The 16,065-nt window shown below is 37.4% G+C and overlaps 1 protein-coding gene across 1 annotated transcript in view; it reads left to right on the forward strand.

Annotated features, from left to right (window-relative positions):
• LOC130920738 (mucolipin-1-like) overlaps positions 1-15,273 on the forward strand; it is a 39,972-nt gene extending 24,699 nt beyond the window's left edge. The window contains exons 7-14 of the mRNA XM_057844148.1: positions 1,623-1,722; positions 1,815-1,921; positions 2,000-2,149; positions 2,218-2,319; positions 6,091-6,213; positions 7,665-7,871; positions 8,228-8,358; positions 13,617-15,273. Of these exons, the coding sequence (XP_057700131.1) occupies positions 1,623-1,722; positions 1,815-1,921; positions 2,000-2,149; positions 2,218-2,319; positions 6,091-6,213; positions 7,665-7,871; positions 8,228-8,358; positions 13,617-13,653 (957 nt within the window). The 3' untranslated portion in view covers positions 13,654-15,273. The remainder of the gene's footprint in view (positions 1-1,622; positions 1,723-1,814; positions 1,922-1,999; positions 2,150-2,217; positions 2,320-6,090; positions 6,214-7,664; positions 7,872-8,227; positions 8,359-13,616) is intronic.
• The last annotated feature ends 792 nt before the right edge of the window (positions 15,274-16,065 follow it).

Raw genomic sequence — 16,065 nt, forward strand, 5'->3', positions numbered from 1 at the left:
TGTAGTGCAAATGGTTCTTTATATCAGTGTTGTTTTTAGCAGTCCTTTTCATTTTTGTTTTAGTCTTTTGGACGAATATACATAGTCATCTTTTAGTCAGTTCAAAATGTGTTCGTCTTAGTCTAGTTTAAGTCGAGAGTTACTCATAATGTTTTCGTCTGTAAAATTCAAAATTTTTTGTCCAAAACTAAAAAAAGGTTTCCAACAATTTCAAATGAACATCGACGCACACATATTGTAGCGTCTACAAGGACAACGCCAACTCAGTGACAATAATACACACTCGGCAGGAAAAGCAGGATCGTAATTTTCACACTATAAGGCGCCCTTGACTGTAGGCCGCCACTCACTAAATTTGGCACGAAAACGGCATTTGTTCACAGATAAGCCGCACTGGACTATAAACCGCAGCTGTCCTCATTGTATTATGGAATATTTATACCAAAATATATTCACGGGTAACACTTTATTTTAAAGGTGCACGATATCCATTTTTTGAAACCGATACCGATATCGATAACTTCCTGCTCCTCAAAGCTGATACCGACACGATAACCGATAATATATGTATATAATTTTTCAATGTATATTCACCTGAGTTTTTGAACACCTGTAGGTCAAAAATACTAGTGGTTGATTCAGCTTAGATTTACCTTTGACCGAACCAGAATTTTCATGATGACATGAACATTATTATAATGAACAAAAGAAAGACAGTAACAAAACTTTGCATACTGGAAAAACAGGAGTGGAAACAAACACACAAATCCCAATCCGACACCGTGCCGAAAATATTATTAATAGGGCCGATAATATATTATGTTATCGGATTTATTGGGATGACGTCATAATTTTCGTGCACCTCTACTTTATTTGATAGCGGCATCATACAACTGCCATAAGACCAAATAAACCACCATGAATCATTGCTTCAAGAGGCTTCCTTTGGCTATCACTGCTCCCTTGGGGAGACAGTCAACCTCTGCTGCCACCTGCTGTCAACACTGTTGTTGTCCAGCATGCCTCCTAGCATGCATTGCAGCGCTACAGATGTAAATAACAATCAAAATTCCATGTTCTGTGCTAATTATTTCTTCAGTTACTGTTCTATTTGTTTCATTAATTGCTAGTTATGGTATTTGGTAACACTTTATTTGACATTGGCGCCATAAGACTGTCATTAGACAATCATAATTATGACATGACACTGTCATGAGCATTAATGAATGCTTATAACAGATGTCATTTAGTGTTATCCTGCAAATTATCTCACTTTTGTAATGTAAAAGATCCAAGCTGGACATAAATGGAGTTAGTGACATAATTTGTTGTTGTCTTATCGCTGCAAATTGATATCATTTCAAGTCCAACTGTTCATAATGTCAAATATATTCTGCTTGTTTTTCTTAAACTATGATATGAATGTTACTTATCTTATATTGGGTGTGTTACTGTAATGCAAACAGTCAAACAATAAATATGAGAAAATATACTATTTCCTGATTGGTTGTATTATGTGTGTTAGAGTAATACAAACAGTCAGTAAATACGACAAAAGATACAATTCCCTTTATTCCCCAGTATAATTTATTTAAGCTTGTATTTTGCCTTATGTCATATAGATCGTACTGGACAACAAAGCTCACAGCGGCAAAGTGAAAATAAGACTGGAGAACCAAGCGTCCATAAAGGAGTGCAAGGACCCTAGTGTGTCTGGGCAGGGTGAGCATCATCAACACGCACACAGAAATGAATTATTAAAACACACACTCGTGCACCTATCTTTATGGTGGGCTTTTTATTGAAACCCCTAGCTGAGAACTACACCCGCGTGGCTTTCGATGTCGCTGTGGCTCTCGTGTGCACGCTGTCTTTGGTACTATGTGGACGGTCCATACTCCGAGGCATCATACTTCAGCAAGTAAGCACAGCCTCTGGAAAATACCACCCAAAATATTTGTTCCGGCCTAACGGTTAGTTTTGGGGGGGGTTTTATCAGGAGTTTGTGCAGTTCTTTAAGGACAACCTGAATCGCAAAGTGTGCTGGGCCGACCGTCTGGAGTTCATCAACGGCTGGTACATCCTCCTAATTGCCAGCGACATCCTCACCATCATTGGAAGTGTCATCAAGATTGGCATTGAGTCCAAGGTAGGTGGCAATGACAAATGTTACATTTAAAAATTGTGAACTACATGTTTCCTTCTTTCTCTTGACAGAATATGTCTTCCTATGATCTATGCGGAATCCTCTTAGGGACCTCCACCCTCCTAGTGTGGGTGGGGGTTATCCGCTACCTCACTTTCTTCCAGAAGTACAACGTAAGCGACACATGCATCATTCACCTTACGCCGGGGTGTCAAACTCATCTTTGCCGTAGGCCACAGTGTATTTATGGTTTGTCTGAAGAGCCGTTATGTCAGCCAACCTATAGAAATATTTTAATAGTTTGGCTGCGCTAGATGTCCAATCCATTTTGGTTTTACTAACCAAAGGCCAGTAAGGCTAATCCTAACCCCATTATGACTAGGATCAAATGATGATCAAAATTGAAAGTTTATGTGAAAAATAATAATACTTTTAAAAAAACAACAGGAAAAAAAGGTACCTCTTCTAATATTTTAATTTTTTTGTTAAGAAGAGGGTAAAAAAAAAAAGTTATATACAGTCATGTGAAAAAATTAGGACATCCCATTAAATATTCAGTTTTTATTAAGAAATGTTCACATATCAATGTCTGATCTTGTTTTCCTTCATCTCTGGGAAAAAAAGTGATCGAATTTTAGGTAAACAACCAAATTAACATTGTTTTACTCATTAAAACAAATACATCAAGAAAAATGCATATTCTAACTGAGGAAAAACTTAGGACACCCTACAACCTAATCGCTAGTGTTCCCCCTTTTGGCTGAAAAAACTAAGCCATCTACCAGTCTTTGACATCGGTCTTAAGAAAGTTTGCCCCACTCCTCAACGCAGAATACTTTAACAGTGAGATGTTTAAGGGGTTTCTTGCATGTACAGCCCGTTTAAAGTCACCCCACAGCATCTCAATGGGATTAAGATCTGGGCTTTAACTCGACCATTCCAGGACTCTCTTCCTTTTCAGACAGTCTTTGGTGGATTTACTGGTATGTTTTGGGTCATTGTCATGTTACAGGGTCCTGTTTCGCTTCAGCTTTAATTTTTTCACAGATGATCTCACATGTACCCTCTGGTACATGATAGAATTCATGGTGGATTCTATGATGGTGAGCTGGCCGTGTGCTGCTGAAGCAAAGCATCCCCAAATCATGACACTTCTACCTCCATGCTTTACAGGTGGTATGAGGTTCTTTTCCTGGAATGCTGTATTGGGTCTACGCCATACATGTCATCTTTTCTGGTGTCCAGATAATTCCATTTTAGATTCATCTGTCCAAGGAGCATTATTCCATTATTACTCTGGCAAACTTCAGTCTGGCCTTCATCTTCTTCTTGGAGAGCAAAGGTTTCCTCCTTGCATACCTCCCATGAAGGTTAAACTTGTGAAGTTTCTTTCTGATTGTAGAGGCATGCACTTTCACATCAACAGTCGCAAGAGCCTGCTGTAGGTCCCGTGATAACATTGTAGGGTTTTTGGAGACTTCTTTTAGCTGCTAAAGAAGATGCTAAAATTTAGCATCTTGCGGTCTGTTCTCGGGGTGAACTTGCTTGGACGGCCAGACCTGGGCATATTTGCAGTTGTTTTGAATGTCTTCCAGTTGTAGACTATTTTCCGGACAATAGAATGGCTGATTTTTTTTTATTCTTTTGAGATCTTTTGAAATCCCTTACCAGACTCATAAGTGTCTACAATCTTCTTTCTGAAGGCCTCAGACAGCTCCTTTGATCCCACGGTATTTTCTCATACTTCAACAATCAGTCACTGTTGAAAGTATTTTGCTTTGAGGAGTGGGGCAAACTTTCTTCAGACCGATGTCAAAGACTGGTAGATGGCTACAAAAAGCGTCTCACTGAAGTTATTTCAGCCAAAGGGGGTAGTACTAGCTATTAGGGTGTCCTAACTTTTTCCTCAATTAGAATATGCATTTTTGTTGATATATTTGGTTTAATGAGTAAAACAATGTTATTATTTGTTGTTTACCTGCAATTAAATCACTTTCTTTTCCAGAGAAAAGGGAAAAACAAGATCAGACATTGATATATATATATATATATATATATATATATATATATATATATATATGTATGTATGTATGTATGTATGTATGTATGTTTATATATATATATATGTATGTATATTAGGGCCGCAGCTATCGATTATTTTAGTAGTCGATTAATCGATGAACTAGTTAGTTCGAATAATCGAGTAATCGGATAAGGAACATGAAAAATACAAATACCTGACCTGAGCCTCAAACGGTATAAAAAAATTAATTTTAAAAAAAAAATGAGGATATATGTAAAAGAAAAGAATAATTGGCCAACTTACATAGCAAAAGACCACTAGTTTAAATGCTATAAAATGCTAAGGTTTTTTACAATGCTCTTAACAGATAGCTCAAATACACATTCCCACAAAAAATGTCTAAATATACCTTTAAACTACATTATGAATGCATTAAAAAAAACATTAGCTCAAACAAAGACTTGGCTTATGTTGGTCTTAACAGGGAGCCGCTGGATTCAGCCATGTGAAATGAGGCAGACTAGAGGGCAGTGTATCCACCCAAATTAATAAAACTAAATGCAAACACTTTCGAAACAAACCATTACAACGCCACTTTGACTAAACGAATACTCGAAGCAGCAACATTTAATTCGAATATTTTTTTCTAATCGAATACTCGAGTTAATCGATTAATCGTTGCAGCACTAATGTGTGTGTGTATATATATATATATATATATATATATATATATTAGGGCTGTCAAAATTATCGCGTTAACGCGCGGTAATTAATTTTTTTAATTAATCATGTTAAAATATTTGACGCAATTAACGCACATGTCCCGCTCAGACAGTATTCTGCCTTTTGGTATGTTTTACAGCAAGGTTTTTTGTGCTGTCTAACAGCGAACTCTTGTGGTCGCTTTGCGACATGGTTTATTGCTTTCTTGCCAGTTCAATATGGCTGCACGACATCTCGGGCTGACGCCTACGTTGTAATGTTGTGCTTATATTATCCTTGGACAAGATTTGTTCGTAAGTATGGTTGTTGTAAAGAATGTACATATTATGTTAGTAAGCGAAATGTTATATTTTTTGTATGAGACGCTTTTTGTTTATGCCATTTTATTAATAAATCAAATGAAATAGGAAGAAGTCTGATTATTAAGGCGTTGTTCACTAGCTGTCTAGCTTTGAAAAAAGTAGACGCTTCGGAGTGAGGACAGCATAGACAGATTTAAATGACAGTAGAGTGAAATGACCACTACAGTCCTTATGTACCGTATGTTGAATGTATATATCCATCTTGTGTCTTATCTTTCCATTCCAACAATTTATTTTACAGAATATATATATATAATTTACAGAAAAATATGGCATATTTTATAGATGGTTTGAATTGTGATTAATTGCGATTAATTACGATTAATTCATTTTTAAGCTGTAATTAATTCGATTAAAAAATTTAATCGTTTGACAGCCCTAATATATATATATATATATATATATATATATATTATATATATATATATATATATATATATACATATATATATATATATATATATATATACACACACACACACACAGTCATGTGAAAAATTAGGACACCCCATTAAATATTCAGTTCTTTATTAAGAAATGTTGACATATCAATGTCTGATCTTGATTTTCCCTTATCTCTGGAAAAGAAAGTGATTTAATTGCAGGTAAACAACAAATAATAACATTGTTTTACTGTACATACACATTCAGTCCTGTAGACATTTTCAGGACTGTAGACATTTTATATACATTTTGTTTAAGTGAGAATCATGAAGTCGATGCACCCAATTTACTTTCGCAAGCCACATAAAATGATGTTTAACACTTGTGCCTTAAAGTACTCTACTTGCTTCACGTTGAGAATATGAGGTATTGATCTTCTTAACGTTGTTTAGATTCTAATCGTCACTCTCAGAGCAGCCTTCCCCAACGTGATTCGCTTCTGTTGCTGCGTGGCCGTCATTTATCTGGGCTACTGCTTCTGTGGCTGGATCGTGCTGGGACCGTACCATGTCAAGGTACCGCTCAACCTCATTTTTTGTTAACATGCTGTCACCATTTGATTGTAGGTCTGGGCGATATGGCTTTCAAATCAAATTTCGTTTTTTTGTCACCAAAAATTATTTTCGGATTTTGTTTTATTTTTCCGCTCTTTATAATTAAAATGGAAAATGACAATTTGATTATTTAAAAGAGAAAAATAGTAACAATGAATCGGCACTGATCGAGTGAAGCCGATTTCATAAATCACGGGGATCAGTCGATCACTTAAAATACAACCGATCTTGTCTGCTGATTGCGCTGAGTGTCGGTTAGCCACATTAGCCACCAGCATTTGGCCATTCATGGTCATTAACTTATTCACTGTCATCAACAGCGACAGACATCAAATCCATTTAAACTGGGATGGCTAGCATTGAATGCTCATGTTTCAGTGCCTTTGACTGCAATAGACGTCTCGTCTAGATGGCCTCGTTACTCTTGTGAGTGAATTCAGTCAGGTTTTTATTAGTATTGAATTCAATTCCTTTTAGAGAACTGCATTTGTAATGTTCAAAATTTTACAATAAAACAACATTGATTGGAATATTATTTCATTAAAGGTGAGCGCTGTGAAATCGGCAGGTCAGGCTTTTTAAAAATCAGCCAGAAAATTATGATATGTGCACCCCTCGTAACAATACCATTATGGGGGCATTTGCTTTGATTGGATTTCCTCCACATTCTCTTTAACTGCTATTGACGTCTATCATGGTCAATGGTACTGAAACATGTCCGTTCAGCACTCCCAGTTAAAATGGATTGAATTTTATTACCGTCAATGGCAACGAATGACTTAATTTACATCAACTTCTACTGAAGTAGAAGAATTAGAACGTTTTTTTTTCTTCACACATAATTACCTTTTCGCCTGAAAAACTGACTCATTGGCTGCCAATGACGCGGATAGGCGTCCAATCCATTTTATTGGGATCAGTGAATGAGAACATGTGAATATTATCCAAGTAAATCCGCAGTTTGTTTTGTCTGCAACAATAAATTGAGCTATCAAATCGCAAGGGCAAGAGCAACACAACTCTTCATCCTCTCACGCTCTTTTCTAAATTCTAAGTTCTAAAGGTGGGGCAAGGGTGACCGCTACAAAATATTTTTGGCCTAGATGCGCAAATCTCAGGTCAAAAGTTTCCATCACGGATAAATCACTGCTTTTGCAACATATAAATGAACACCATGTCTTTGGGGCTCTTGACCAAATGGGCACCTTTTTTTCACATTTGAAAAGGATTCACGTATCTGTAACATGCACACGAAGATTAACATTGATAATGTGCTCTTGAGTACATTTTTTGATACATGAGATAGGAAAGTTGTAATTTGTGAAGAAAACTAATATTATATTAAACATGCGTTGAGAAGCAAGCAGTTCAAATGTACCCCAATCAGATTGTTTTGCTGTACTGTGCCGTAGTTCCGCTCGCTGTCCATGGTGTCAGAATGCCTCTTCTCCCTCATCAACGGCGACGACATGTACGTGACCTTCTCGGGAATGCAGGAGAGCAGCACGTTAGTGTGGCTCTTCAGCCAGGTGTACCTGTACACCTTCATATCGCTCTTCATCTACATGGTGCTGTCGCTCTTCATAGCGCTCATTACTGGAGCTTATGAAGCCATCAAGGTAGGCCAGCAAGCTAAGCCTTTTGTGTTTTGAAATTAAATAGTCTTAACCATTTATAGGGAACTCTTTTAACTCATTGAACGTTCATCGGCCCCTCCCAGTCAACTTGGATTGGACGTCTAGCGCCGTCAATTGAAACCAATGAGTTAAATGAGTGACCTGTTAGTGTTGAAAGACAAAAAAAAAATCATCATTTGTGCATGAAGAGTTAAATCTCTGTCAAATACTATTGCAAATAAGTTAAAGCCATAACTTTCTAAATCAAGTTTGGATCCATATTTAGCATGTGAGTATTTTATTAAAAAAAAAAAGAAGAAGAGATGAAAATGTCAATGTTAAGAATGTTGTTGTTACAGCATCAAACCCAGGAGCCCATCCACATAACAGACCTGCACGCGTTCATCGCGGAGTGCACCGACGCGCCAAGCTCCGGGAAGTTCAGGGGCCTCGAGACATCGCCGTGCTCCTTTTTCTGCTGTTGCGACAGGTAACCACACATCTTTTTCCATCTTGTATTAGCCCAAAATTTTGAGGGGAGAAATTACCAAAAATGTTAGGAGCCATAAGTGTTGTGATACGGTTAAATACAGGCCTAATGTAAGGGTGTAACGGTACATGTAGTATTGAACCATTTCGGTACGTGGTGCTCGGTTCAGAACAGAGGCGTACCGAACAAGTTTCTGACGTAATGTAACCCTTACTTTTCGAGGCTGTGAGTTGATCGGGTTACAGTTTCTTTGTGTAGATTATATTAACTCCGTCTTCTCCACTACAGTGAGGACCAACACGGTAGGACAGTATAACCCAGAAACGTCAACGGCGCGACATCGTGGCCGCCGCGAGAATGCAGTGAAACGCGGGCGTTAAAGTCAATCAGCCAATGCACACCAGTCGCAGTGCGGCCACGTGTTAGACGCGTCCCAGAAGCGACTAAATACGACGCACGTGAAAAGAACAGCAGAGTTTATTATTTGACGTGAGACGGGACCCTCCTGCATCAATACTACTACCGGTAGCCAGGATCGGGCAGACCGGAAGTCACTCGTGTAAAAATACGGTGGAGCCAGTCGATTTTCAAACTAATATGCAATCGTAACCCACTTTTTGAGTCCATCAGATCTCTTGAGTGGACTGATCGGGGCACAGTTGACTTGTTTTTGTTGATTTACTGCTGTCTTCTCTGCTATAATAATAACCAACACGGCCCCGTGTTCAATACAAAACCCTCCTACCACAACAAAACAAGTAGGAACTAATATTCACATAGGAACTAAAGTTATACAACATAAAATATACAATATGAATGAATACTACATCACGTTTGTAAAATATAAACACATAATAAAATAATTAATAGCCCATTTAAATAAAATAAATTGAAATGAGCTAAAATACCTGTAATTAAATAATAAGAATAATACACACATCCTGCATACACAATTAAATTTATGAATTTCTGTGTGGCGCTTTAACTTGAGAAAATCCACGAATAAAGCTTTTGAAAACCGTTCATAAGGGGAAAAAATGATTCATTGAGGCATTTCATTTGTAAAATACATGTTAAAATCTTTGTCATTGGGATTGCTTTTCTCTTTAGCACAGGACTTCTTTTTTCTTCTTTCTTTCAGAAAGAAAGCTGACCAATACGCGGGTTCTGAAAGGCAAATTGTTGTTGGATTATCTTTAAATACCCGCTACTTTTTGAGCAGAATTCTAGCTTTGTATAGGCTAATGTTCCTGTTGTTGAAAGCACAAAGGTGTGTAATAAACAATTAGCACATTTATATTTTGCATTTTTTTTCTTACTGTACCGAAAATGAACCGAACCGTGACCTCAAAACCTAGGTACGTACCGAACCGAGATTTTTGTGTACCGTTACACCCCTAGCTATTAGTCATTAGTGGGACTGCATTAAAATACCTCAAACAAGATTCTTCCTATTGTTTTAGCAAAAGAAAACTTGAAACATGAGTTGGAAAAACACGATTGTCAATGCAGTAAATCTAACAATATCACCAACTCTCCACTAGATGGTGCCATGGTAACTTTTAATTCTTTGAACTGATCACTGTGGAGGACCAGGAGTGCAATAAATGAATAAATAAATACACAATTAAATAAATTAATAAATATTTCATTAAAATGCTTCAATTTCAATATTTATTTTGATTTTGATTTAATTCAATTTGTTTATTGCAGTTTTTATTTATTTCCATTTTTATTTATTTCCATTTTCATTTATTTATTCCAATATATTTAATAATTTCAAGATTTTTTATTTCAACATTTCAATTTTTATTCATTCATTTCATTATTTATTTAAACATTTATTTATTTCACTTTTTATTTATTTCATTCTTACACTCTTGTTCCCCTTGCACCACTTGAAATAATTTTATCTCTTATCTGCTCATCAAAACTCTGTTGGCGGGCTTGAACTAGGCGGGGTTTGAGTTGATCGAGTCAAGCTATATGGCTTTGGAGTCAACCTAATGCTCTCTCCTTCCCAACATGGCAGCGATTTCTGAGGTTCTGCATTTGCTTTCAGGGGATTTAATCACAGACATGTTAGACTTGGCAGAACACGTTGACGCTTGAAATTCGGACCCTGAGCACGTGGCTTACAAAACAGCTCATGCAGAACCTATGCAATCACCACATTAGTCATATGAGTGACATGACCAAACACTGCTACGATGCTGGCTAACTACGCATACGATAAGAAAATGTCACACATTGTGAACATATGACGGAAATTATGGCGCATATTAATCTCGTTCTCGTCAGACAAAACCTGGCATTGATCTCGTTATGTTTTAGTCTTTCAAGACACATTTTTACTTCGTCATTGTCATGAAAAAGTTGTTCGACGACAAAATATTTTTGTCGTCATTGTTGCTGAAAACAACACTGCTCTTGCATGAAACCATCTTAACGTTAGCTTCCCGTGACTGCAAGAATAACATTTTCCGAACGGCGGTGTTGTGCTGTACAAAACATTTTTATTTGTTTGTTCGTTTCGTTTGACAATAACCCTTAAAAATGTAGCTCTTTAAAATAAAAAAAATAAAAACAAAAACTACAGTAAGGACAGTAAATACTTGAACACCCTGCGATTTTGCAAGTTCTCCCACTCAGAAAAAATGGGTGGGTTTGAAATTTTAATGGTGGATGCTTGTCCACTGTGAAAGACAATCTAAAAAAAAAAATACAGAAATCACAGTGTATGATTGTGATTTTTTTTTTTTTTTTTACAATTTATTTGTGTTATACTGCTGCAAATAAGTATTTGAACACATGATAAAATCAAATGTTAACATTTGGTACAGTAGCCTTTGATTACAATTACAGATGTCAAACGTTTCCTGTAACTTTTCACCAGATTTGCACAGACTGCAGCAGGGATTTTGCACCACTGCTCCACACAGATCTTCTCTAGATCAATCAGTATAGTGTAGTTCTTGGCTGATTCCTCACCACTTTTAGGATTTTTGAGACCCTACATGGTAGATGCATGGAGCCCCAGTCCGAAGGGGACTGACAGTCATGTTATGCTGCTTCCATTTTCTAATAATTGCTTCAATGGTGGAGCTTATATTACCAAACTGCTTGGCAATTGCCCCGTAACCCTGTCTAGCCTTGTAAGAGGTCTACAATTCTGTCTGTAGTGTCTTTGGACAGCTGTTTGGTCTTGACCATGTTAGGACTTGGAGTCTTCCTGATTGCATGGGATGGACAGTTGTCTATATGCAGCTACGTAACTGCTTCAAACAGGTCAAAAAGTCAGACTCAAAAAGTCCACCTCCACTCCACTTAATCGTTGGACTTTCTAAAAGCGACTAACAGGTCTTTGAGGCTCACAATTCTAGCTAATAGACAGGTGTCCAATTACTTATATGCAGGAGTCTAATACAAATAAATTGTTAAAATACACACTGTGATTTCTGGATTTTTTTCCCTTTATATCGTCACTCGCAGTGGACAAGCACCTACCATGAAAATTTCAAACCCGCCCATCATTTCTAAGTGGGGGACTTGCAAAATCGCAGGGTGTTCAAATACTTATTTTCCTCACTGTACCAACATACAGTGGGGCAAATAAGTATTTAGTCAACCACGAATTGTGCAAGTTCTCCCACTTGAAAATATTAGAGAGGCCTGTAATTGTCAACATGGGTAAACCTCAACCATGAGAGACAGAATGTGAAAAAAAAAAACCTGAATATCACATTGTTTGATTTTAAAAAAATATATTTGCAAATCATGGTGGAAAATAAGTATTTGGTCATTACCAAAAGTTCATCTCAATACTTTGTTATGTACCCTCTGTTGGCAATAACGGAGGCCAAACGTTTTCTGTAACTCTTCACAAGCTTTTCACACACTGTTGTTGGTATTTTGGCCCATTCCTCCATGCAGATCTCCTCTAGAGCAGTGATGTTTTGGGGCTGTTGTTGGGCAACACGGACTTTCAACTCCCACCACAGATTTTCCAAGGGGTTGAGATCTGGAGACTGGCTAGGCCACTCCAGGACCTTGAAGTGCTTCTTACGAAGCCACTCCTTTGTTGCCCTGGCTGTGTCTTTGGGATCATTGTCATGCTGAAAGACCCAGCCACATCTCATCTTCAATGCCCTTGCTGATGGAAGGAGATTTTCACTCGGAATCTCTCGATACATGGCCCCCTTCATTCTTTCCTTTACACAGATCAGTCGTCCTGGTCCCTATGCAGTAAAACAGCCCCAAAGCATGATGTTTCCACCCCCATGCTTCACAGTGGGTATGGTGATTTTCGGATGCAATTCAGTATTCTTTCTCCTCCAAACACGAGAACCTGTGTTTCTACAAAAAAGTTCTATTTTGGTTTCATCTGACCATAACACATTCTCTAGCGAACCGCAAATGGGCCTGGACGTGTACTTTCTTCAGCAGGGGGACACGTCTGGCAGTGCAGGATTTGAGTCCCTGGCGGCGCATTGTGTTACTGATAGTAGCCTTTGTTACTGTGGTCCCAGCTCTCTGTCGGTCATTCACTAGGTCCCCCCGTGTGATTCTGGGATTTTTGCTCACCGTTCTTGTTATCATTTTGATGCCACGGGGTGAGGAGGGAGTTGAAAGTCTGTGTTGCCCAATAACAGCTCCAAAACATCACTGCTCTAGACAACATCTCCATGGAGGAATGGGCCAAAATACCAGCAACAGTGTGTGAAAAGCTTGTGAAGAGTTACAGAAAACGTTTGGCCTCCGTTATTGCCAACAAAGGGTACATAACAAAGTATTGAGATGAACTTTTGGTATTGACCAAATACTTATTTTCCACCATTATTTGCCAATTTTTTTTTTTTTTTAAATCAAACAATGTGATTTTCTGTTGTTTTTTTTCTCCACATTCTGTCTCTCATTGTTGAGGTTTACCCATGTTGACAATTACAGGCCTCTCTAATATTTTCAAGTGGGAAAACTTGTAGAATTAGTGGTTGACTTAATACTTATTTGCCCCACTGTATCTGATTTTTTCACCAAATTCCAATCTTCTGAAAATGATGTCATCGGCTCGATTTCTGATAGAGTGATTGGATCGGGGGCATCCCTAGTTTAAACCCCAAAAACCGCACACCCCAAACGGTCATTCCAAAACACTTAAGTATCATTTCTAACGCATCCTAAAAACTAATAGAATTGTTTTTTAAGATTCCCCTCAATTATTTTTGTTGATACAAACAATGATCTTGTATTCCCATCAGGATGACAACGTACGAGGACGTCCTGCTAGTAAACTGAGCGTGAATCCACTTAAACCAACAGGACAGCACCTCTGCTACCCGCCTTTTTTTTCAGCACTTGTCTGAAGGAGGAGTCAATCAGTTGGACCGACATTCTCATTGAAGAATGCATGAAAAAGCTGCTTTGTGGATAACTAAAGCACATGTATTTATTTCATGGCCCAAAGTCAGGCCAGATCAGTGTTTTTTTTTCTTTGTTCTTCAAAACTTTACATCCACAAGGAATGACTTTTAGCTGCTATTTTTTAGCAGATTTCAATTTCCAGGTCAATCAATGCACACAAACCTGGATGCAATTTTGTTTGTGGCCTCCTTGCAAGGTATACGCACCCGTGAAGTGTTCTTACGTTTTCGGGAACCAGGACCCTCACTTGACTTTTTTTCGTACTTTTTACGTTTTTCATTTGTATTAAGGAAGGACTGAGTAATCACTGGACCACAACTCACATTTTTAGCATTCATTCGTCGAAACACTCTTCAAACACAGACAACAATAGTGCAATGTAGAGTACAACAGATATTCTCAAGAATATTTATTAAAAAGTATTTGATAACATGTATTATCTTTTTGAAAATAATGTTTAAATTCATGTCAGAATTTGAATTTTGCCTGAGATCGAGTGGATTTTACAACAAGCTTCATCTGAGTGGTTTTATATCATGTTGCGAAACCTTCATTTATTTCAGTGATTTGATCATCTGAACCAACACGCTCCAAAAACTTTAGTCAGATGCTAATCAAATGTGTATTTGATTTTGTTGATGATCTCAAACTGTAGTTACAATATGCTGGACCAGCATATTTTTTTTGCATTATGTTTGCTGTAGTAGATATTGAATTATGCACTCGGATACTAATGAAGCACTTGCTTTTTCATCACTTACCAAACAAAGAAAACTCTTAATTTCTACTCAAGATGCCTTCAAGGAACATTTTAGAGGATTATCGCAAGCCAAATGACAAGCAGCCAAATGTTAACTTATGTATGGCAATGTATTGTGTGGTCATTCTGTGATTATTTTTAATTTTAGTTTTTTTAAAGTCTTCCCTTGTCGTCATTACGGCTATTTTATATGGTTTTGTATTACATGAAACGCACAATTGTTGAATAGATCTCCCGTTTGAATGCTCTTCATTCATTTGTAACAAAAAATGTTCAGCGGAACGTCAGGAAACCTGTGTGAAATTTAGCCTTAATTCAATTATTATAATTGTCTATATTATATATTATTATTATCTTATCCATATTTTCTACCCACAGTGTCTTTTTTTGTAAATGTAAACTAGTCGAAACATGAGGTCTTGTACACATGTTGCTGATTAAAGGGCTCTGGGTCATCTTTGACGTCATATGTTCATCATACATTTTTTAAATTGTGAGTCATTTTTACATTGAACTCATTGCCTGTCATTGATAGCAACAGACATCCTATCCATTTCAAGCTCAAATGGATTGGACGTCTTCTAATAACAATTTAAATTCACAGCAGAAGAATCAAAAGAGCCACACAATCTGTCTCATTCAAATATTTTCTGTACATTGAGTGATCAACACAGCGTTGATGGATTTCTACACACAAAGTTTTCTAGACGTAGAGGAGAGAAATTTAATTATGCCGTCAAAAGGGATGAGGTCATTTCCTGCTTAAGGATAATGTGGCGAGTGTATGCTTTCCCGCCACTTCACTTAAAATCATCATGCATTATGTACCGCGCTAAAGAAGCCTTTCTGCTTCCAGTCTGGCCTGCTAGACCTAATTAGTGCTTTATCCAGCAAGCGGAGCCTTGCTTTCATTGTATGCTGCACAATGGAAGGTTGATGGGTATTTGTTGATGGTGCTTTGAACTCAGCGTGGAGTGAAGCTCTCTCCTCTATTCTTGCCCTGGAACACACCCCTTGTCTCTGCTATGTCTTAGTGAGTCACTGCGTAAATATCAAAGGCCTTCGGAATGATTGTCACGAAAGAGTTATACAAATAAATCAATGCTAAACAATTACACATTTTCTTAGCAATCTGCAAAAGATGTTTGTATAGACTTCATAATATATTGACATGACACTGGGCACAGGGCCGATCTGTAGGGGACCTATTTTTAAAAACTTTAAGTTCAAATATTTTCAAAACCAAAGCTGCTACCGACCTAAAACCAAAACAGCTACCTACCTTAGCCATATACAGTGGGTCAAATATGTATTTAGTCAACCACCAATTGTGCAAGTTCTCCTACTTGAAAAGATTAGAGAGGCCTGTAATTGTCAACATGGGTAAACATCAACCATGAGAGACAGAATGTGGAAAAAAATAAAAAACACAAAATCACATTGTTTGATTTTTAAAGAATTTATTTCCAAATTAGAGTGGAAAATAAGTATTTGGTCACCTACAAACAAGCAAGATTTCTAGCTGT

This window comes from Corythoichthys intestinalis, chromosome 8 (genome assembly GCF_030265065.1).
Source record: "Corythoichthys intestinalis isolate RoL2023-P3 chromosome 8, ASM3026506v1, whole genome shotgun sequence".
Taxonomy (NCBI): Eukaryota; Metazoa; Chordata; class Actinopteri; order Syngnathiformes; family Syngnathidae; genus Corythoichthys; species Corythoichthys intestinalis.